Source organism: Chroicocephalus ridibundus, chromosome 8, assembly GCF_963924245.1.
Source record: "Chroicocephalus ridibundus chromosome 8, bChrRid1.1, whole genome shotgun sequence".
Lineage (NCBI taxonomy): Eukaryota > Metazoa > Chordata > Aves > Charadriiformes > Laridae > Chroicocephalus > Chroicocephalus ridibundus.
The window spans coordinates 8,263,994-8,286,516 of NC_086291.1; the positions used below are offsets into that span (position 1 = coordinate 8,263,994).

The window sequence follows — 22,523 nt, forward strand, 5'->3', positions numbered from 1 at the left end:
AGTTTCAGCATCTCCTGTTATTCATACGCAGACCTAATTCTCTGAGCCACCTCTTATCTCCCGGGAAGGATGGACTTGCTGATACAATTAATTTTTGCAGATGCAACTTTGAGGACTAGCTGAGCTCAGTAGCTATTATTTACTGTTTTCTCTGCTAGTTGGGGATGTATGTGATGCATCATATTTTTGTTTACAATTTATATGTTTTATGCTTTTGTTTGATCTGTTTTTTGTTTAAAGAAGTATTGCTACTATAGCAACTGTTGCATCATGTGATATCTTTGATATTATCAAGATGCCAAATACTTGTTAAAGAATAAATCTGTACATCAGATGAAATTCACTGATTCTTACAATGTTTTTAAATAAACATATTTTCAGTTAACATATTTAGCACTACTGTTTTTTTCAGGTTTTTTTTTTTTTTCGTTTCTGGTGATGAGTGTTTCAGTGGATAGTTTAGAGATTGTAAGTACAATAAAAAGAGTAGTGGATATTATTTTTTTCATTGCTTACTGAGTTCAAAGCATTACTTGCTTTTTAAAAATTATTTTCATGAGGGAAAACTGTTCATACCTTCTTGGACATTTTGGGTTTCACCAAAGTGATACAAAAAATTCCACTGCCATTTGCCTCTGACAAGAAGGTATATCCTTGGAGATAGCCCACATTGAGATAACAAATAAATATTCTTGAAGTACAGCTTGAAGTTATGCTTTTACGTTAAAGATTGAAACGAATACAAGTCAACACAAGTTGACTTATTTTCTGTTCCTCTAAACTCATAATACAATGCCAGTCACCGGGAGTGAGGAATCATTGCTCAGAGCACTATTTGACTGCCAGATTTTGTCTTCAGGTCAATGTTCTTCACTAGATTTTGGAAAGGATCTATAGTTGACTTTGGATTGATAATGGAATCTCTATCAGGATCTATTTTTTTTTAATGGACTGGGCAGTGGAGATTTCGTATCATCTTCTCATACTTGATCAGCCGTAAGTTGATGGCTTGATTTTGTGCTAAACACCTTATGTACTTTTTTGTTCCTACTTATCTTTGGTCTGCCTGCTGTCTGCTCAATGGGAGCATTTAAGCAAAGTGCCCTTTGTGGTACCACCCAGTCTTTTGTAGGGTCTCAATGTGACATCTTCACCGATCATTTTGCTTTGACATGTTTACATATAAGAACAAGACTTTTTCAACTCTCAGCTTTGACTGAGACACCTATGCCACACCTTCTGCTACAGTAAATCAGTTTGGATATGTATATCTAAAGAAGTATGAGGTATTTAGATGTACTTATGTCTTCTAACCCAAAAGAAAAAGTGAATGGTGCATTAGTCAAGGAACTGTGTTAGGCAGGTTGAAAGGGTATGTTGTCTTGTAGCCTCTGTAGAAACAGTAATTTGTGCAGTAAAAGTAAAAACAAAACCGAAACACAAACCCACCAAGAAATGACAATGTTTCCTTCCTATTTATGCAACCCAGTCCAAGCTTTTTCAAGTCCACAGCAGTGAGTGTGTAGTTTATTTTTCCTGAGTACTTTCAGAACCTTTGCAAAGCTCAGAATTTACCTGATAATCTCTGCTAAACTTGTACTTGTTTTTTTTTTTTTTTATTCTGAATGCTTTCTTGGATATGAATATCTTCTTGCAGTTCAGAGACAGATTCTTGACAACCAGTCTGTTGGTCAAACTGTAGGAGGAAAGTAACTGAAGAGACAATTACTTTAAAGGTGCTTTATCTCAAATTTGGTTTCTAAATAACAATGCAAAATTACATTTTTTTAGAAATAGACCAGGCTCTATGACGATGCTGTCTGTGATAATCAACATTTTCCTTGTTCTGCTTGACCTTTGAAATAGGTAATAGTGACAGTATGGGCACAGTACCTGAATGTGAGGCAGCAGGTGTGGTTGGTACCATGCTGGAGATTCTCCTAAACCCTGGGATTTGTAGTCTTAATGTAATTTCTTCTATTTCTTTTCGACTCACGGTGACTGTGGATTAAGTACATTTCAGATTGACACCACTTTCTGCAGTATGTTTAGATTCTTAGGGTCATATCCAGTCCTTGCTGCAGGATACATGGCTGTGAAGATCAAATTGACAGTTGTGTTTTCTTCTTTTTTTTAAGCATTTTTTAAGCTAGTGGAGCTGGATTTCCAAGTTCCTGCCTGCTGCTGCCTGTAGGACTTTTAGAATGGCCATAGAGCATTCAGAGCTGGTAGCAGAAATAACAAGACTTCCTGAATATCAGTGTTGCTGAAGCGTAGGGAAGCTTAAATAAAAGCTTTTATTTAAAAAAAATATATCAAATAACAGGAGAACATAATCAGCTCTTAAGACTATAGATTTCTACAAATGCAGTTATAAAAGAATTTTGCTAAAAGTACACTGTTTGCAGTTTTCTGATTGGTGCAGAAGACACTGTTATTGGCATGACCTCCACAAGTGTTGCTTGTCCAAAATGTGAGTTGAGCAATGTTCATCCAGAGACTTGTTATTTTTAGTAGCTAATAGGAGTTGCCGTTGGTCATCTGAATGAATTTTTGTTTATTGCAAACTGTACTGAGAGTTCAGGTTCATTTCTTTGTATGGGTTTGCAATAGCAATACTGCTCAAGGCTGATGAAAGTCTTTGCTAGGATACCTGTAAGCCTTTCTTGGTCCCTGGATGATGGGAATCTGGCTATTAGATCATTACACAGTAGAAATTTCCAGTAGCAAAATGTATTCTAATTTTGTTCTAAAATAAGGATCCCATAACAGAATGAGAGGTGCCTTGATGACATTTGTATTATCTAAAGAAAGACTTCTACAAAGTTCATTTGCAGTTATCGTATCTGTTCATGCTACCTTACCTTTCTAATTGCTAACCTTGTTAGACAATAAGTCTGATTGTAAGAATGATGCAGGTTTTCCAGGCAAATTCGCTTTATATTTTTCTATGTCTGTTTTAATGCAGCTGTGCTCTCCTACCTAATGTAGCATGAGGGTAGCTGCCGGCTGCTAACTCCTGGATTCTGAAGTTTGTCACAGCTGGAAGCTGGGCTCCTTGTTTACTCAATTCAAAGAGTAACTGTTATTTACTAAAGAGGTAGTTTCCTCTAGAAACTGCAGTTTTTAAAGAAAATGTACCTAAATTTGCATGAGGCTTATTGTTTTAATCTTTGCCTAAATGAAAAGCTCTTGACTTTACCCTTCGAACTTAAGAACGGTAAGAAGCTCTGCAAGTTTTAAAACTCTTCCTCCTGAGAATCCCAGTCCCCTGTAACTGATTCTATTCATTTTAACTAGTTTAATGTGAAGTATAACCATGATGACAATAGTGATGAATGCAAATTACAAAAGACTCTGTCCAGGTTTTATTTTAAAATCTTATATAGTTACAGAGATTTCAGACACCTACAGATTTTATGCCTGATAGAAAATTACCATTAAAGTTTAATACTGTGGTAAATGTAAATCCTAGGGATTTGCTGGAGACTGCAGGAGTTTAAGCTATGAAGAATTAGTATAAAATAGCTATGTGTTTTACAACAAGAAAAATAATTGACAAAATAAGACCTACAGTCTGAGAAAATGTCTTTGTGAAGTTACTTTTGCCTTTGCTTGTCTTATCTAACGTTTTTTCAAAGGAGAATCTGATCTCCTTAAGTGTAATGTGCAGGATGTACTTCAGGTAATTCCTTTCTTTCCCCTTCAGTTTGTTTCATATTGAAGTACTGTTTCCCTTCCCTACAAGGTTCTGTCATACATTTTTGCCTTCAGTCAGGCAAATCTACTTAGGGCTCCCCAGTTGTGAGGACAGTATCTCTTTATTGGCCAGAGGACTTTACGGCAGAGTATAACAGTTCTCTCCATCTGGTAATGTATTCTCAGCAACGCTCGCTGCATCTGCTGAACAGACAAGCGTGAAGCCATGTTTTATAATCTAGTAATACAGCAATGCAGGCTCTGTTTCGGCCAGCAGTCTGGCCTTTTCTTTATCACCCAAGGAGAACATGCCAGAAGGGACATAACGCTGTTGTGCTATATAATAACGTGAAGTTCAAAGACTGCAGTTTTGCATGTTTAGAGATTTAGTAAAGATAATATAACTCAAAATATAGCAACAGTACATTCTGAATAGTCGAAGTACTGTGTAATAAAGAACATGCAAGGAGAGATTAATATTATTAAATGATTATGAATTATAGGCTATTTGATGATTTTATTCTCATTCCTGAATGGCTACATTAGGCCAGGAGGAGCAGATGGAAACTTTTTGCTAGGACACAGTTACTTGACAGCTTCCTTCTGCATTGTGTAAAGACTCCATTGGCAGATATTCTGATTTGTCAGTTAGGTGGAAAGGGAGGTGTAGCTCTGTCTTCTGCGTGCGTTTCCTACACTGTCTTATGGTGGCAGTATTATGAATGTAATCTTTTCTAGTTTCTTCATCTTGGCGGTGTTTCCCAGCTATCTGTTAAGAATAGCAAGAAGCCTACTACTTTTAGCCGAGACTTACAAGTGAGCATTTACGAGGACGAGTTCAGTCTTACTGCTCTACTCAGTTGACTCCCTGCCTCCATTCTTTCACTTTGTTCCCTGGCAGCTAATGCATTCTTGGGGGGGATCTGCAGGTTTTCCCCGATTTTTTCCACGTGTTGGATTACAAACAATTAACTTGACTACCTGTGACAGGTATATGGGGGCTCTTAATCAAAGTGGCACTGAACTGAAAGTGAGGATGAGGTTTTCCTGTGGCTGCTGGTCTGAATTACAGGTTTAATGATGCAGTGGGATGAATTGTGTTAAGTGACACAATCATGGCCATAGAGATTCAAAGATGCCCCGTCCAGGTCTAAGTTTGTCTCTGGTGTTACCAGCCTTTAAGCAAATTGTATCAGCATGCTGGTAAAAACCATCTAGCTAAAAATATCATAAGTAGCAATTTTATATTTAAAGAAAACAATTTGTATGCCTCAGATTGCTATCTGTGGGTAATTATTTAGTCTAAAACAAATAACCTTGAGGTTGCACATAATAATTTTGCTAAAAAATAATAGCATGCATTATTTACTATCTAACTTTTTGGATTATGGTAAAGTAAGAAAAGGCCTAATTCTCTTTGCGGCCTAATTATCTTTGTTCTGTTTTAGTGCTTCTCAAAGAGAGTAAGTTTCAAATTTCTTCCCTGGGAAGACTGAGGATTTATATGCCAAGTGTTGACCTGGATATACATATTTTTTAATCTGGGATTTATATACCTCTGAAAATATGGATATATAATAGAAAGCCTGACAGACCCTTTAACTGTGGTGTCACTAATACGTAATTTGTTACCTCAGCAAAGGTGTTTTGCCTCAAGAGGTGGAATACATTTATGTATGGAAAGGTCAGTTTTAATTAATAAGCTGTTTTCATCATTCAGGGCCAATATGAATTGCTTGTAACATTTGTGTGAAATAGTTTTCAATATAAAAATAAAACAAATTGAGCTTTATGTCACATTTATCATCCCCCGTAACCCATTTAAATGTCAAAAAATCAGTACAGACCAAGAGTCTATTTCTAGAAGCCTTAGTAGCCCTATTTATCAGAGTGAAATAAGATATTATCATCCCATTATTCCATCACATGCCTTCTGTGGTTGAAGACATAGACATTTTTTCCAGTTTTCTGTAACACAGAAAATAGTTTTTCTATTGTTAAATATTTGTTCTCCAAGCAGTAAATAGTGCAGAAAATGCTGACCCAATGTCAGAAGAATGACCGGATAGTTATATTATTGTGTATTTCTTTCACTGTATTATAATATTAATGTATAATATAATATACGAATATTAACTTACTTTCTTGTACATTTCTCAAATGAAAAAAAAAATCACCGTGTTCTTCTATACCTATTTGGAAACAATTTTTTTGCATATTGCGATGTGTAGGACAGTAAAATTTGACTGTAAGGACAAAGCTTTTAATATATACACTACCAATGCATTTTGTCAAAAGTGATGCCACTGTATAGAAAATTTATGTCTTCATATATTTATTATGAAATTGACCCCACATTTTGAAACTTTTTTCTTTGTTTATGTTCTTTTTCTGAGTTTTGTTTCCTAAGCAAGCAAGGCTCGGATGATCACACGCCTCCATGAGTGTATATCTCTCCCTTATAATAATTTTCAAATTTCAAATATGAGTGGGACTTAACAGTCTCAATGGTTCTAAGTTCATTTAAGATGCATGAAAATAGGCAGTGGGATAGATGGAAAAGGTCCCATTAATGCCCATAGTGAGGAATATGCTGCTGAGGATTATGATAAAGATGCTGCCGAGGAGGTCAATTCTGGGGAATCCATACAAAATATATGTTTTAGAGCTCCAGTCAAAAGAAGTGGGTCCAGATGAACATCAGACTACAAGAGTATTCAGCCACAGGACATGCATATGCAAGAAACCAGGCTGTGGGGTTTGTTAGGTAGAGAAGCTTTAATATATGATGTCATTATTGTATCCAAATTTTTAAATAAAGTTTGAAAAGAAAGAGTTTGTTTACTGGTGCATATGTTAAATTGTGAAAATTTCATGTTATGTAGAAAAGCATGGGGAACTATCTTTCTACTGTTTTGAATATTTTTTTGTTTTATGCTCATGCTTTTTTTTTTGCTTTTACTGCAACAGGTATTGCCATAGGAAGTGATGATATCATAGCAGGGAATGTGAGCAAGTTCACTGTTCTCCCACCTGGCTATTGTGGACAGCTTAAAAAAGGACATCTTATATTTGATGCCTGTTTTGAAAGTGGTAAGCATTTTCAGCATTATTTTATGTTATGGAGTTGTCATGCTTTTAACTATATCATTCATCTTTGTAATGCTTTTAACTATATCACTCATCTTTATAAAAAGTGTCTTAATTCTAAAGACTTGCATTAAATGCTGCTTAACTCACCAATTCACTTCAGTCAGAGTATGACATAAAATCAGGCTGTTCAAATGTAAAAAAGAGTTGTGAAGTTTGTTATTACCTACAATGTACATTTCATCAGGTCCATCTCTTACAACATGTAGTATTTACAATGTGTGATTTTAAAACACAATTTGGAAGTTTATTGGACAAGTTAACCTCGTGAAGTGCCAAGCCCATCCTTGCATAGTTAGAAGGTTTTACAAACATATACATGCTGTCTTTAAATATATTTCTTTGTGTTTCTTGTGGCCTGATTCCATACTGCTGAGGTTAATGGAAGTTCTGCTTCTGATGCCAATAGAGGCAGAATTAACCTTTAGGAAACTACTGCAAATTGAAAGAGAAATTATTTTTACAAGAGTTATAGTTAGCATATTAATTTAAAGAATATTTTTAATCATATATGTTTATATATGTGTGGAGTATGTAGGTAAATAAATGAATATATATGAATATGTAGCATTGTTTAAATTTTTGTGTTAGATATATGTGTATCTCCAGATTTTTAGCTTAAATCTATTATTATTCGTTTACAGACCTACAGAGCACTGTTAAACACCATATGTACAAAAGGCATTTGGCAGGATAAGCTATAGTTTTCAGCATGGTTTTTGTGAGAGGTGCTGGTAATGCCAAAACTGCTAGTGTCTTGTAAAATGAGCTTTTTATGAAGAGTTACGTCCCTCAGGGTGGAATACTGGCTGCCAGTTCATGGATAAATATTAAATTGAGTTATTTAAGTCCTTTGATTACATTATGTAAAAGATGTAAATGATGCAGTGAATAATAAAGAGTATCTTGTTTTTAAGGTATGTCTCTGAAGGTTCAGACAATAGTTATGTATTTTTAAAAATACCGTGGATGCTATTTCATGATAGTTATGGTTTTATGAATTTTTGTATCAGAAAATGTCGGTTGGCCAAGCTGAGAAATTTACTTGATTGTGTTAAGCTGCTCTGCAATGAAAGGGATCAGTAGCAGCCATCAAGTTATTTGCGAAGTGAATCATTTCATGATGCTTTAATTCTAGTTTTTGAACAATAGAATTAATTATATTTTTAAATTAAAACACTTACTCAGTTCAAAGGCAGCATTCAAACTTCAGGTACTTTGACAATAACAACATGTGATAGAGGCAGATGCTATTTGAAATACTGTGTTTATTTACATTGTAGCATGATGAGGCTGTGATGTTGCTTTGCATATTCAGACACCTCCAAAATACAAATATGAATAAAATTAATACCTTAATTTACTTTCTCATGATGACAACGTATTAGCAAGAATTATAATAATATTGTGTACACTTCATATGTAAATTCATTTTATCTTTTGTTATATGTTAGCCAAGTCATTGCTTAGAGTACCTTAACTGGTCAAAGAAAATTCCCTGATTATTGGATATTTTATGAAATTGTTATTAATTATAAAATCCATCCCCTCCTATTATCCAAACAGTAGCATACAACATTTATACAGTAGTGGATTGATGCTCTTTGAGTACCACTTTAAAATTGGTAATATCCCATTGGAATTGCCTTTTTCAAAGAACAGATTATAAAACTGATCCCACCTGAAGTACTGCATCCAGCTCTGGGGGCTACAAGAAATACATGGACCTGCTAGAGGAGTCTGGAGGAGGGCCGCAAAAGTGGTTAGAGAGCTGGAACACCTCTCCTGAGAAGACTGAGAGAATGGGGGTTGTTCAGCTCGCATAAGAGAAGGTTCCAGGGAGACCTTATTGCAGCCTTTCAGTATATAGAGGAGGCTTATAAGAAAGCTGGAAAAAGAGTTTTTACCAAGGCGTGTAGGGATGGGACAAAGAGCAATGGTTTTACACTGAAAGAGGGTAGATTTAGATCGGACATAACGAAGAAATTTTTTACAGTGAGGGTGGTGAGACACTGACACAGCTTGCCCAGAGAAGTTGCAGATGCCCCATCATTGGAAGTGTTCAAGGTCAGATTGGGTGGTGCTTTGAGCAACCTGGTCTAGTGAAAGATCTACTCATGGCAGGGGGGATGGACTAGATGATCTTCGAAGGCCCCTTCCTACCCAAACCATTCCATGATGCTGTGATTCTATGAAAACAGGTCACATTAATTTTATAATGATTCCAAGTTAGTGTTATATTATAGACCTAAATATACCTGAAGGAAATAGGCTATTGGGATATGATTTATAGATTTTTTCTAAGACTTGTGCTTTGTCTGTTATGATGATATTGTCACTAAACATGAGTATGTCATTGAAATCTTAGATCCCTAATACTTAAGAGATATTAAGGGTTCTTTACAGTTAAAGTTTTGTAAGGATTTATTAAATCTTTAAACATAAACACAATGCAATTAGACAATACAGTAGTTATACCATACAGTGATTATAACCCTATATCTAATGTAATGTTAGTAGAAATTTTGACATTGGTTCATATAACATTTTCACTGCAAATGATCTTGGTCTTAATGAAGCTATGTTAGGATGGGGTAATACTGGCCAGGCAGTTGTACCCGTGGAGTATTTGTTGATGATTTGCTTTCAAAATAGAAGTCGTGTTAAATGTGATTCCATAAGTGGCTTTCCTCTCTTTGGCTGCATTCTGTATTTTCTTGAAAGATCTCGTTGATAGAACTCAAGGTTCCCTTCTAATACTATTTTTCAACAACTATGATTTTATATTGCAGAAATGGAGGCCAATACCTTTCAGAACAGAGAAAGAGTATTAAACTTTTAGAAAGCAGGAAAAAGATTAACACATACAGAAGAAACGCTATTTAATATGCTTTCATTTTTGTAATGGCTATCATTGTTGTATTAAGCAGCGTTGACAAGTATGAATTTGTTTGAGACAGAGAGGTGTGGTTTTATGTAGTCTGAAAACCAATGTCCAGTTTGGTATTTTGAAGTGCCTTGCTTTCAAAAAATCATAAAAAATATAATTGAAATGGGCACTGGGATTTCTTTTTACTCCACCCTGTTGTTCAGAGGCAAAATACACTATTTTTTGCCATTCCTGACAGATATTTATCAGTCCTTTTCAGAGACTTTCAGTTAGGAAAGTTTCAATGAGAAAGCAGCAATCCATTCTAACGCTGCAATTTGCTCAATGTAAGAAATATTTTCTTTCTATGTAGAAATGTTCTTAGCAAAAATGCATTAATTCTTGTCCAGTCCTATAGGCACGGAAAGCAGATTATTCCTTTCTTCTTTGACTTAATGGAAAGCTGTTATCGTATCTTTCCTTGGCCTTTCCCTCCTCAGGTTAAATAACTCCATTTTTTTCAATAGTTCCTTAGCGGTCACGTTTTCCAAAATTCCTATCATTCTTTATTTCCTCTGGTCTTTCTCCAGCTGTTCCATGCCTTTCTTGACAGGAAACGGTCCAAGGTGAGCATGATACTCAGAAAAGCTGGTGCCAATACTATGTAGAGTTTATTACATGACATGCTTTGCAATCTATTTACTTCTGCTGTGTGACAGTCCAATGTTTGTCACAATAGCATGTGGCACTCTTGACTTCTATAAAATTTATGATCCCTTATACTGTCCAGGTCCTTTTCAGAAGAAGAGCTACCTAACCAGTTTGTAGCTTGCACTTAACCTTAATGAATCTAATACTAATGAAAGAATCATTACTGTAAAATAAATAGTTATAGAAAACAAAGAACGGTGGTTGAAGCCTTTATCTTATTAATAACAGTCAGAGGAGTGAAGGAGAGAGAATTATCAACTTTGTAAGTATGTCAGGAATTCGAATTTGTGTTTCCCGTAATTCAAGCTAGTGTTCTAACTGGAGTCTTCCTTGTTATTTTTATTAATATTTAAGAATATATATGGCCAGAAGAAACTTTTTACATTAATTTATGATTAGGATAAAAGAAACTGATGAAAATTCAGGTTTCTTGCATACCACAACATAATTTTTGGATAATGTCAACTTTCACAAGAAACATGAGTTAGTTTCAGGGTAAAATGGAAGCACAGTTATCTAGACATAGAATCAATTTAAAGAAATAAATGTCACATTTGAAATGTATACATTTGGTCAGTTGTAATTCCTTTTCCTATTATTCATTAATGCATTGAATTATTAACACAGTTTCAGTTTAGCAGCAATGCAGTGCTGTACAAATGTTCACTTCTCATCCTATCTGTTCTGGCAAAACTGGGAATTTTGCAGAATATAGTGCTTCGGGGAAAAGGATGTATTCGCTCTTGCTATACAAAGAACTCCTTCTTGACTGAGTCAGGCCGAGATTTTGATGTAAAAGTGTTCTTCAGGGAATCTGGCAGCTTATACGCAAGGCAAATTGGTGTTCCAGAGATTTTATTTTGTGTGGATCTAAATGACTTTCAAGTTTGTTTTAGCCAGCTGCCCCTACTGTCTTGTGTTGGCTTAGTGCATGTTATTTCTGATGGCATCAATTTAGTCAGAAGCCTATTCTGTGTTGTGGCTAAGATTTGTTTTTATTTGCTTAGTCATTTTTTCCTGTACCAGATGTTTTTGGAGATGATACCTCCAGTGCCAGAAAACATTTTTTTATTTCTGGGAATTTATGTAACTGCAGTAGCTTTGCTTCTGCATGAGGTAACAATTATTTAATTTATTAATTTTACATGATACACACGAAGCCTTTCACATGTATTTTGCAAAAGCGGACAAAGAAAACACAAAGCAAATACCTCAATCATTACAAAGAGACCAATACTTTCAAGGCACTGGTGCCTGTTCAACTGTTTGTGCAGAATGCCAGTCTAATGTTCTGGCTCTGCAAAAGGGAGGATGAATTTTGGCAATGACCCCAAAGCATGGGAACTTCAAGGGTTTGACCATTGCTTATGCAGGCTGCAAAAATGTCATTTATGTCAGGATTCAGAGAAAAGAAATACAGCTGACAGTGACATCCCTTTTCTTCCTAGCCCAAAAGAGTGGCTGAATAGGCCAGAACCCAATGAGTTGTATTAGAAACACAACTGCAGCTATCCTATAGCTCTGAAACAGACCATGAAACATCAGAGGCTCTTGGTCATGGAAATTTTTCTTTGTTTTTATGTAAAGGTTGAAATCCACAAATTTGAGTTTATGCTGTCCTTTGAGAGCATTGGTGATTCTCTGAGTGTTGAAGCAGTTTGAGTTCAGATTCCCTGCACACTCATCTCACATAAATCAGGAGAAACCTCAAACATATTGGATTCCTGTGGTAGTCCAGAGGATGCCGTCAGACAATATGGATTACTTGTTCTTTAACATACCTCATCTTAGATGGACTGGGGCCCGTCAACACCTATTCTAGCAGGCTACGAAGCCTGGCTCATGCTGTCATGCATTTGGGCTATATTTCTACAACTGCTACAGAAGTATACCTTCAAAAAGTACATAAGAACTGCCTTCTGCTCAGCAACCATCCTCACTGCAGGGCTCATAGTGCTTTCACAGACCAAAGTTCCTCTGTGCTCAAAATACACCTCTGCCCACAGAGGCATCCACACCTTTTTTCTTATTGTGCAAAGATTGCCACAAGATGCCTTCATGGCTCCACCACAGAGTGCTTTCAAGGTGGGCTCAAAATTGCTATGGCTTTTGCCTCCCCAGGCTCTTGATGTAGAGAGCCGGGATCTGAAAAACTTCTGTTGACGCTGCCAGCTGGGGCTTCACTGAAGAAAAATGCAAGGGAAGTTCTAATATTGTTCCTTTTGTTTGGTATCATCTGGCTTGCCAGTCACCACAGATGTATTCGTTGGTCACTCTGGCCTGTACGTGCTTCTGGATTAACCACAGTGCCTTCTGTCTTGCCTGGTAGGATGTCTTGGGGAACACGGGAGGAAGTTTGAGTTAGGTGGTAGGCTGTGATATGTTGTGAGGGTGGTTAAAAAAATGAAGCTTGACAGTTTCTGCTGCTTGTGGCTCAAATTGCTTGTTTTATAATTACTTTTGAGGATTGAAGGAACAGTGTTGGCTCACAGAGGTTCGTAAATCTCAGTATTCATACTGTTAAATACAGGGGCTTTTTATAAGGTTTTGAAAATACATATTTTGGCTTGTTAGTCAAATAAAATGCTGTTTAAATGTTAAAAAATACTGTGTTTCTTGAAATTAGAAATGAAGCTGCTGTCTGCTTTTATTCTCGTTTCAACCAAAAAGTGGAACTCCGCCAAGAGTCATTAAATCTTCTATCCTTTGGATGAATTCTTATTTTTTTATGAAAAAAGTGTTATGATTGGGTAATTTGTGTATTGTGGTTTATGTTCAAAAGGTTGTAATTAAAGTTTTGTAAAATTTTAGATTCAATCTCAATTACTGCAAACCTCATATTACTATGTTGACTGGTGTGCCACCACCTTGCAATGAAAATGATTGACAAACATCGGTTTCTATTTTCCTACAGCAGGTTTATAAAATATTTTGTATTAGAAACCTGATAAAAAAGTTCAGTGATGATGGATTGCAAATGATATTAATCAGTTGTAAAGAGTTAAGGTTTGCAATGTATTAAGAGATCTCATGTGACTGAGAAGTACCCTCATATCATTTTTGTTAAGGTTTTAAATATCTTTCTATATTTCAAAAATAGGATAATGTACTTATAAAACACTTTGCACAACACTCATAATTGCAGTAAGTGATTGTAATTCCGCTGATCTCGTTGTAACCACTTACAGGCGTGAAATAGGCCATTGAGCTTTACCATGAAAGATATCTTTTGAACAAAAGAAAAGATAATATAGGATGAATTGTCCTTTGGGTGTGCCCAAGTCCCAGTTGCTAAGACTTGACATGTAACTTTAGACAGCTAAAATTAGGTGAGATTAATCTTACTTGTGATTAATAAAATACTGTAAAATTTGAGTTGCAAAACATTTTCAGAAATCGACATTTTTGTTTGTAAAAAGCTTAAAAATGGTAAGTAAGCCGATACAGAAGACAATACTGCTAGCATTATGTTCAAAGAAAAACTGAAATCCACCCTAGGCAATAGTTGCATTTTGGCCCTCAAATATAACTGTAATATCCTTCCAAAATTGTTCAACAAGCTGATCCTGTGTGTGTTTACATTTAGGTGAACAGAAATACCCTTCTTCACCATGATTTCAGTGGCACTACTGTGATATCCTAGAACAGGAATAAAGCAATACAGGCAAATGTAATAATGGCACATTAAAAGAAATAAAAAGTGTAAAAGCTGTTTAAAGCTACTTTCTTCCACTGCAACCACTTTTAGTGTTTTGGAGCAAAAACTAGTTGTTATTCCAAATTTCCTATATTATAATATTTCACGTTTAACTAGAATCACTTTCAGGTAGACTCTTGGCTTTCACTTCTATGAGAACGCTCATATGCAATGTAGAAACAAAAGAAATGAAAGTCAATATATTATTTTAGTAATGATGTCTGTTTTCAGTCTACATTTGTGGCATCGAGGTATGTCTGATTAACGAAACACTTTATTTTAGTTATTTCCTTATTTGTTGACAGTAATTTATGCCATATTTCACATAAAGATATTAAGTGGTTATTGCTACCAGTAGGGATAATTTAACAATTTTTTTTCCTTTTCTGAAAATGTCTGTTCCCAGTTCAGAGCAGTGTTATTCTGTCAGAGTATCAATACCTTTGGACTGTAAGTTAGAAGTCACAAAAAAATTTAGAACAAAAGATTGATTTAAATTTTTTTTTGTTTTTTAATGATGACCCTAGGCATAGATTAATGGATGTAGCATGCACAAAGTGATATCAGTTAACATATATGACATTACTCAGATGTCTCAAACTCCGGAAAAAGCATGTGAATGATTTATGGAATTGATATTAATCTCTTTCCAGTAAATGCATTACTAAAGTTACATGGGAAATTGATGTTACTGCTGTAATGCCAAATTAATTTCTTTCTTGCTAGGTCAGCATTGCAAATGGAACTAAATATTAACCTTTTAAATATCTAAACAGAGTATAGTATGGAAGACATTTTTACGAATGGGGAAGTGCTTAGTGTTGATGTGATATCGGCTAACAAATACGGCATTAGTCAAGTGTCTTAAACTTGCAGCAAATAGATGTTAATGACTTATGGAGCTAATGACAATGCAAGAAGAATTAGTATAATAGCATCAGTAAAGAATTAGCATGTTAATTGTAGTTGGTGTGCTGATCATAATTTTCACAGTCAGTTTATCTTCTGATTATCATGCTACCTTCTTCAAGAACTAGTCTTTCCCTCCTGCCTCTTACCACATGTTTGCATCTCCTCAGCTAGTATACGAGCACACATGTTGATTTACTGTTTGAATGACCTGGAATAAGCAACTGGAAATGGAAGAAGAAATGTCTTAGATCGGGTAATTGTAATTTCAGAGCAGATTTTCAACAGCCTTTATGTGAGGAACAACCAAATAGATTAGGAATCCTTAGTCTGGAAAAGAGACATCTGAGGAAGAATATATTAGAGGTCTGTTAAATGATGATTCTTAGTCAAAACGTCAATGAATATCAAAGAGCAGTTCCCTGTCTGTTCTTTTTGTACAAAAACTAAGGGCCATCAAATGAAACTAGCAGTTAACATGCTGAAAGGAGAATGGTTCCTTACATACTGTTTAATTAAGCTGTGGAGCTTCTTCCTGTGGGATGTTGTGGATGCTAAAAGTTTACATGTGTCATGCTTTCAAGCAAAAAAGGCAACTGACCAAGGAAGAAAAATCAGTTGAGAGCTAAACTAAACACTGGCACCATCTCTGTCTCAGAAGTTTCATCAACTGTACCTTGTAAATCGGGGAATTATTCTGGGGAGGTTTCATCAAATGATTGCTTTGTTCCCATGCTCTTCTGTGGGGATCCATTTCTGGCAGTTACTGGGCAAGACCTTGATCTCACCTGGTAGATACATCTAGTTAAATGGCTAATCACTTTTAGTACGTATGATAATCTTTTGTTATTATCTAGAAATAGATTACAGATGATAGTTTCAAGCCAAAATTAACATCATGCAAAACTCTAATTTAATCAGATAACAGGAAGGAAAGTCTTACAGTGATTGTTTCCATTCAAACTAATTTTCTTAGGAAGATAGTGGTTGAAGATGCCATGCTAACATTCACAACAGTTGTCCAGAAACACACCTGATACAGCTTCATTCTTAAGATTTCGCGCTACACATTCCTGGTACTTACATTTCCACCAGACTTTCAGGTTTTGGTGGGATTTTTGTAAACTTACTCTTTGTCAGAGAAGGAATTAAAAAAAAAAATCATCAACAAAGACACTTTATACAAAGATGTTTAAGTCATTTTTGACAATAAGCAGAAGGATTTTCATATATACCACGTTCTGAGATAAATTTTCCAGTTTCCATTTTTCTGGCTCTGTTCAAAATTTTCCATCTGGAAAAATGATAGAGAAAAATGCAAGAAAGAATAGCAATGTCCCTGCCAGTGTGAAGGAACATTACATTACACTGAACAAATATCCTTATCTGAATGTACAATCACTGAAATAAATGCAGCTGTGTTTATTTCAGCATAATCAGATATATTTGAATATAAAACCATTGACATAAATGCAGCTGTGTTTATTTCAAACTGCACATGTTAATATGAACATGAAAGTGACATTGACATCAGTTAATCACCCATGAATGTATAGAGGTATGTATATATAGTGGCACAATAGAGGCCTGTGACAGTTGAAAGTATGAAGAAAAAAATCCAGCTGAGTTTGTGCTTTACCTAAATTTTTTTATAACAGCACTGGAAGTCACTGATGAGGAGATGCGGAATTCTTCCCCATATAAAATCCCTGGATTTGTATAAATCTATAGCTACTCTACAGAGTAACAGGTGACCTATTCTTCAGTTACTGACTAAGGAAATAATTGCTTTGAATAATTGCTTCTTAAAATAGAGAATCGTTATTTTTCAGTGACTGATAGGTCCAGGTCAATCACTTCTGATGGGTGCAGTGCAGACCTTAACTTTACCTTAGATTTTTATCTGATTTTGAGCCTTAAAAAGAGCTGCCAACCACCTTTCCAGAATTTCATCTTGGTGCGTTCTCAAACCCAGGGAAAATACAGTGAAGAGCAGTGCCAGTGGCAAAATTTTGGCATTGTTAATTTTGTTAAAGGTGCTTCTCCTTGCCCTTTCCCCCGAGTAGTTCTCTGCCTTCGCTGTCCTGTTTATATCCTTAACTTCTGTCTTTTTAAATCACAGCCATTCAGAACTAGGAGAAATTGAACAGTGTTCCTTGCTCTGCTTATGCAGATGATGCTATATAGATTATCAGAAGGAGCGGCTGTACTCGGAATAAAAGACAAAGTGGCACCAGAATAGTAAATATTTTGCAGCTAAGAGGTACTGGAAAGGCTTTATTTTCATCTGGGAGAAGGTCGAAACATTCTGCTAGACTAAGTAGCGGTATTTTATTCAGTTAGTTCAATAACCTGTAGTATTATCCCTGTTTTGCAGGAGACAGCAGCACAAAAGACATGGTTTTTGACTGCCTAGCACCTTTTGTAGTAAATTTCAGCTGGGTGAAATGAGTGCAAATTGGCTGAGAAATGTTAAGTGCTTTGCATCAGTTTCATATGAACCAAATGATGAATGAAATTTAGGAAATTTCCTATCTTGTATTACGTCTGCTGGATTTGATCGAATAGTGATGTTCTAAAGAATAAGGAAACAGAAGGAAAGGGACTGAAGCGGACAAAATACGTTTGAAATGTTTGCATCAGGCCCTGCCCCGCGAGGGCCGTTGGCTGTGTTGCGCAGCGGTGTAGGGCTGCTGTTTCTCTGCTGCTGTGTGATGTGCAACTCGTGGTGCTGCTGATTTCTTGGTGCGTGGCTTAGGCAGCACTAACTGCAAGAGCAATGTTTCTTTTACTTGCTTCCCAGCTCCACATAAATTAGTACCTTTGCATGATCATATTTTGTTTTGTTTTGTTTTTTAATGAGTTGAAGACAGAGGAACAGGCTGCCCAGAGAGGCTGTGGAGTCTCCATCCATGGAGGTATTAAAAACCTGAGCAGACGCAGTACTCTGCGTCCTCCTCTTGCTGACCTCCTCTTGCTGACCCTGCTCTGAGCAGGGCTGCTGGACTAGACGGTCTCCAGAGATCCTTTAGAAATCACTTAGAAGATTACCACATTTTTTAATTCCCCCCTCCCTCCCGCCCCCTGAAGTTAGAATACACATCAGATAGATCCTGTTCTTGTTGTTCTCTGAATTGTTTTAAAGTTCTCAATGGCCTGCTGTTCCAACGTGAACAAGCCAAATTAAGATCTTTGCTGGTTTGAGCTGCAACTGTAATGCAAGAAGAGGCAAAACACTCTAAAATGCATAATGGTCTATACTTTTGAAAGAATACTGGTTGAAAAACATACTTCAGAAGAGGTGTTTCTGCATAAGCTAAAAGTATTTTTATTATTGGATTGATACTATCTGATTTTAGGAGAAAATATTTTAGAATATTTTGCTCATCCTAACAGGAATTTGGATACAAGTTATTAGGTGGGAAATGCATTATTTGGAATATATGCAGAGCTTCATTTTGCATTTATTGATTCTGTTTAGTAACCTAATTGCCTTCTAGGTTCAGCCTTTAGCATGCTAATTTTGATTTAGTGTTTGTATTTCTGAAAACAAACTGGGAACAAACCATATATTATCACTGTATGTTCTTTAGACAGCTACTGGAATTCCAGGAGCTACTACAATAACATAGTATGAAGGTAAATTACCATAATATATTAAGGGTTGTTATTATTATATTCTAACAATTTCTGGTAGAATCACATCTCTCTTTCTCACATCTGAAAATGTAAGATAAATTTTGTTCATAAGAAGTATGACTTATTCTGTTTAAAAAAAAATAAATTGAGTGTTTATTGTTGCTACTGTACTACATTATGACCAATCCATTTTTAGTAGTCTTTTTTAAGATTGTAAATAAATGTGAAATTTCTGATGTGAAAAACTTTTAAGCCTTTTTCATGAATGCAATATACAAGTAGAGAGAGCTAAGGAGTAATACATCTAGATGTATTTTGTATTTTCCTTTCAGCATTTTGGTGGTCAGCTTAAGAAATTATGTTCACAGTGAGTTTTGAAATGATTGACTAATAATTTTTTTGACATGTGTGTTCCATTTTTGTCTTTCTTCTTATTTGCACTTTTTATTTACTTATATGTTCATTTATATAATGCTTTATGTATGTCTTTTATATTGCTCTTATGTTGTATCATGATATATCTTCAGTGCCCTAGTGATTACATAGATGCACATACACCTGCCCTGAGCTGACGGCCACTTGTGTAGACACAGTCAAATTAGGTTGCATAGCAATGTTAGTGCAGCCCAAAACGTCTTGAAACCGGATAAATCCTGAGATGGACAGTTCACTCTCAGTTTTGGGCTGTTAGATATACATTGCTGTCAGAATACCGGAGGTAGCTAATTTGTGCCTGAGCTGGGTAACGTGACGTGTGATGATGCCCTTGTTCCTCTGAAATGCATTGTAGATGTACTCCTTACTAAACAGTAAAGTTAAGACAAGGAATGGAACAGAAATGCTATAATGAATTTATGCTTTCATCTGAAAAATAGAAGAAGATAGATAGCAAGTTGAAATTTGACTTCTGGTTATTACTGCATGTATTTCCTGTGGTTCTTCTGTTTCAGTAGCTTCAGGACTAATCCATTCTCACTCATCCCAAATACGTGTCATCCTCTTACTTGATTATCACTTTGTTATCCTGCCTGTTATTTCTTTTTCCTGTCTGCATTTTTGTCAATGTTATTGCTGAAGTATCTTCTTTTGTACATTGAGAGAATGTTGAGTCCCACCTCTTGAGCCTGTACATTGAATGCTATATCAAATTAAACCTTGTTATCCTCATCTAGGACTCTCTGTTATCGGCCTTCCATAAGCATCTGTTTTGTTTTTCATTATTCCCATCTGTGTGCTCTTCTTTATCCTTTTGGATTCAGTGATCTATTTATTTGCATTTGCACTTCTGTCAGTAAATTTGTATTTTCCTTTTTATTTCAGTCATGGTTTCCCAATTTTGCATGATTTATTCTGCAAATATCCCTACTCTTCTCCCTTGAAAGATTTTCTTAAATCCATCTTTCAAAAATTCGTTCTCTTTTTTTAAAATTTTTTGTTTATTTTTTATCTAAGGGGATGAGGATCTGGAACTGTTGTCCTGATGTTTGGTGATTATTTGTCCTTAATCGGTCTGCATGTTCGTTTGGACAGGAAACATTTATTACCAAAAACTTCAACTGTGCATTTTAAATCTTTTCTCGAGCACGGGGGATCTATGTTGACAGATGCCAAATCTTCCTGGTCCAGGGCAGAAATCAGTGGAAAAATTTCTGCAAAACTACGATTTCTGTTGGCTTTGGGTCAGATCATAAGCTTGTGAAGCTTTCTATGAATTAATAGTCATGTGGCAATTGGGAAAATGTTCTGTTATTGAGTGGGCAAGAAGGCAGTAAGAGTGAATGGTAGAAGACAGAGAACTGACTAGATGGCATGAAAATAAGTACATTCTGAATGATCACAATCAAGTTCAATTAAAAGTGTCTGTCCAATACGTCTGTAGTGTAACAATCCTTATGATATCTAGATACTTCTTAGAAAGTGAATATACAACTTCCAAGACCTCTAATTTTATTTTCTCTTTAGAATATTAGCCTAGTTAATTATAGCTTATGCTTATAATCTCTTACTGGAGATCGCCCTGTGCTTTACAATGTGCTTTTGTTTTCATTTTATAGAAATCTGAGGCTCACGGAAGTTAAGAGCTTCAGTGTTATACAGTAGAATCACCATTTGAAGCATTTTGACATTATCTTCTTTGAAGTACACTAATTGGATTTAAGCCCACACCTTTGATTACTCTTTAAAATTGAACAAAGTGTGTCATCCTGAATCACAGTGGATAAGCTGGACTTTCCTTTGTAGGGATGCTATCTTAGAGTCTGCCATGCTTCAACAGATATTAGGAATAGTAGATATTATTTCAGATAGAACGTAACAATAACTGATATTATTTCAGTAATACAGGAAAACTTAAATACAGTTAGAAAAATTGTGTTATCTCCACTGACCTAGACTAATGAAGAATGAGCCAGCTGAGTAAAGAAAGAGTAGGGAGAACAAGCATTATCTTTTGCAACCTATTCAGGTTTGGCTGATTTAACCTAGATGAGGAGATAAGCAATATTGTGTTCTTTGAGAGTACTGTAACAAGCTTTGTTAACTCATAATGATAACTGGAAGACATATGTTAAATTGTTGATTCATATAAGAAAGAAAGGATACTGAAATCAGAAAGCTGTATGACTATAATTTGATAATTGTGATTTAGTCATTATTATTTATGTGGCTTCATAGTGATATCAAAAGAAGACTAGCATATTTTAACAAAATAAAATTCCAAAGTGTATGAATTAGAAAATGTGGAAAAAATTAAGTATAAGCTCATTAGTGCAATCCGTGTAATTTTACTGTGGATGCTAGATTTGAGAGATATAGTTTGTGAATTATTTCAAACCTTGCAGAAAGATTTCAAGACCAGGAAAATCTAACCAAATAAAATAAACTTATTTATTATTAGTATTCTTAATTAACATGTTTTAGTCCTGTAAAATAATATTGTTTTGATGTAGTGGAGAAAAAAAAATTAGTAGCCAATCATTACTCCATTTTTATTATTGTTTGCCAGGTGATAGCAAAAAAAATGTCCTAGTACGGTTTGGGTATCATTATGTCAAACTCTTTGCAGAGGAATGCAGGGAACTCAGTTCCTTATGAGAGTACTAGCCAGTGCAACTGCCCTGTAGTAGGATACACAGGTGGTGCCACCTTGAACCACACAGTTTTAATGGAGTGTGTAGAGGCTAAGTAAGGTCTCTTTGTGGGGGTTCTCTTTCAGGTTGGGTTCTAGGCCGTGTCAGCAGTAAGATACAGCAAGCAAATGCAAAAATAATAAGAGAGAAAGGAGAAAAAAGAAAGATACTAATATCCATGTGACTATGTAATCCCTGGTTCTGCAGTGGCCAAATCCCTCAACATGTACAGAGTTCACTTTTGCAAGTGAAGTTTTGTATGTGCTTAACAGAATCAATTTTCTGATTACAAAAAGTTACTTTTTAAAAAAAATCAAAATATGCCTGTTAATCCTTCAGCTTTCCTGATACCTACTATTATATTCTTACTTGTAAAAGAAGGATTTTTCTTTGTAAATTTATATTTACAACATTCCTACCATCCTCGTGAACTATGGGAAGCTTCCCACCTGTTCAGTCTTTTGAATTTTAATTGTAAATCCTAAATTATAAACTATTTTCATTCTGAGAGTGGACAGTGGGACTGTCTTTTTTTTTTTTTTTGTGAGTCTGGGATGTTCAAAAGCAAAAGGTACTTTTGTTGCTGACTTCCGTGCAGATCAGCAGTGTGACAGGAACTCATCTTTCAGTCACAGACGTAATGTTTCCATGTCAGTATGGTGAAAACATGAAAATGAAGGCAAAGACTTTCTAAGTTCCTGGTTTTGAAGACTGGCTTTTG

General features: G+C 35.5%; 1 protein-coding gene across 3 annotated transcripts in view; it reads left to right on the forward strand.

Annotated features, from left to right (window-relative positions):
• LOC134519544 (cytosolic carboxypeptidase 6) overlaps positions 1-22,523 on the forward strand; it is a 969,057-nt gene that overhangs the window by 11,378 nt on the left and 935,156 nt on the right. For all 3 annotated transcript variants that reach the window (XM_063343896.1, XM_063343897.1, XM_063343899.1), the window contains exon 2: positions 6,670-6,792. In XM_063343896.1, the coding sequence (XP_063199966.1) occupies positions 6,670-6,792 (123 nt within the window). The remainder of the gene's footprint in view (positions 1-6,669; positions 6,793-22,523) is intronic.